General features: G+C 48.5%; 1 protein-coding gene across 1 annotated transcript in view; it reads right to left on the bottom strand.

Annotated features, from left to right (window-relative positions):
* The window catches only part of SKOR2 (SKI family transcriptional corepressor 2), a 37619-nt gene extending 36405 nt beyond the window's left edge, over positions 1-1214 (bottom strand). Inside the window, exon 1 of the mRNA XM_011949369.1 lies at positions 4-1214. Coding sequence (XP_011804759.1) covers positions 4-783 — 780 coding nt within the window. The 5' untranslated portion in view covers positions 784-1214. The remainder of the gene's footprint in view (positions 1-3) is intronic.
* Positions 1215-1823: the final 609 nt, after the last annotated feature.

Genomic DNA, 1823 nt, shown 5'->3' on the forward strand with positions numbered 1-1823 from the left:
CGCCTTGACAGAGCTGAGCGGGTGGCAGGCGGGGTGTGCACCAGGCTGGGGCAGGGCGCGCTTGCGGCTGCCGCCGTTGAACATGGCCTTGACGTCCTCCCAGGCAAAGACCAGCTCGTCCTGGGGACTCTTGTCGGTAAGCTTGAGATGACGGCGCCACGAGTTGAAGTTGGCTGCGTCTGGCTGAGTGTACTTGGCGTCGGGCGTGCGGTGGGAGTGGAAAATGAACTTGTTGGGCGAGAAGTACATGTTGCAGTAGCTGCATTTGATGCACTTGGCGCGCGAGCTGTTGTAGCGCGCGGGGATGAAGCTGCCGCGGCAGCCCCAGGCGCACTCGTGTGACACGTCGAAGGCGAAATTGTCTGGCAGCTTGGGCGGCCTGTTTTCGCCCAGGAACGACTTGCACAGACGCTCGGCCTCGCGTTTGGTGATCATGCCGCAGCGGCGCGATGAGATGGGCATGGCCCCGGCACGCCGCAGGATCTCCAGTTGCACCGGCGTACACTGCACACACGTGATGCCCAGCGCCACGCGGCGGTTGTGGATCTCGTTGTAGCTGAAGTTCTTGAGCAGAGTGTTGGAGATCTGCGCCAGGCACAGGCGCTCCTGCCCGTCGATCACCAACGACACGATGGGAATGCCGTAGAGGATCACCTGGCCCACCTGGTTGGGTTTGAGGTTGGCGTGCCCTGGCCGCGGCTGGCTCAGCGCATCGGGCTGGAAAGCGCTCGACGGCGACGCCAGCAGGATGTCATTGGGCCCCGGCAGCGGACTGGAAGCCATCTCCGCCACAGAACCCCGGGCCGAGCCCTACAGGTCTGCCTTGGACACTGGAAGGGAAAGGAGAAAGCGTTGACTTGAGCCTTTTCAGACTAAAATAGAGGGGTGGGGTGAGTCGCTAACCAAAGAATTAGAATAACTTTCTAAGACATGATTATTATGGGAAAAAGTGACCAAGTTTTGAACACAAGAAAGTCATCTCTTAATTTCCTTCAAGATCATCCTTTAGAAATGCAAGAATTTGCACTTCTAAACATTTAAAGTGAATTAACTATGTATTTTGCTCAAAAGCAGTGAATTCCTAAGAAACCCAGGACCTTATCCCGGATTTATAGAAGCTGTTGGAATAAAATGGCTTGTCTGCTAGAAATTAGGTAGTAATGACAGTTGTAACTAGTACAGATTATAAAAGTTATGGAAAACGGGCTTGGCATAGAAACTCAAATTTAAAGAGATATAATTCTCATTTGCTTGGAGATAGATTGATTTTGGTTAAAAAGTAACCCCAAGAACCCTTTAAAAAGTTATTTTCGTGGTGTCTGTGGTTTCCTTGGGGAAAGTCATTATTGGTTGAAACACAGGTCATTAAAGCAAAACGAAATCCCTTCTCCCTCATCCTTGCCATTAGATATTTTGTTACTGTAATTATAATTTTTTTTGAAGAAGTGAAAAATATACAATGTCGTATACACAGTTGCACCAAAATAGGATGTTTCAGTTTTTAAAAAACCTGCTTGCTGAACTGAGTGGTTCTGGTCTCAGATAGGTAGGTAGCTTAAAAACATGATTGAAGATGGTAATCATTTAAAAACGGTTTTCCTGTCATTTCCATGACTATAAGAAAGTAAGTACAGGCAAGGGTGTTAAACCCAGAAACAGTACACAGGAATGAACAATTCTTGGGGATCTTCATTGGCAGACTTCAAAAGTCAAATTTTTTAGCTTGATGTGTACCACCTTCTGTGACTTTTTCACCCTAATTTATTTCGATATCTCTGTATCTTTATGGGGAAAAGCTGCCCCACCATACAGCTAATCGGAGG

The sequence above is a fragment of the Colobus angolensis genome, unplaced genomic scaffold, assembly GCF_000951035.1.
Source record: "Colobus angolensis palliatus isolate OR3802 unplaced genomic scaffold, Cang.pa_1.0 Scaffold299, whole genome shotgun sequence".
Lineage (NCBI taxonomy): Eukaryota > Metazoa > Chordata > Mammalia > Primates > Cercopithecidae > Colobus > Colobus angolensis.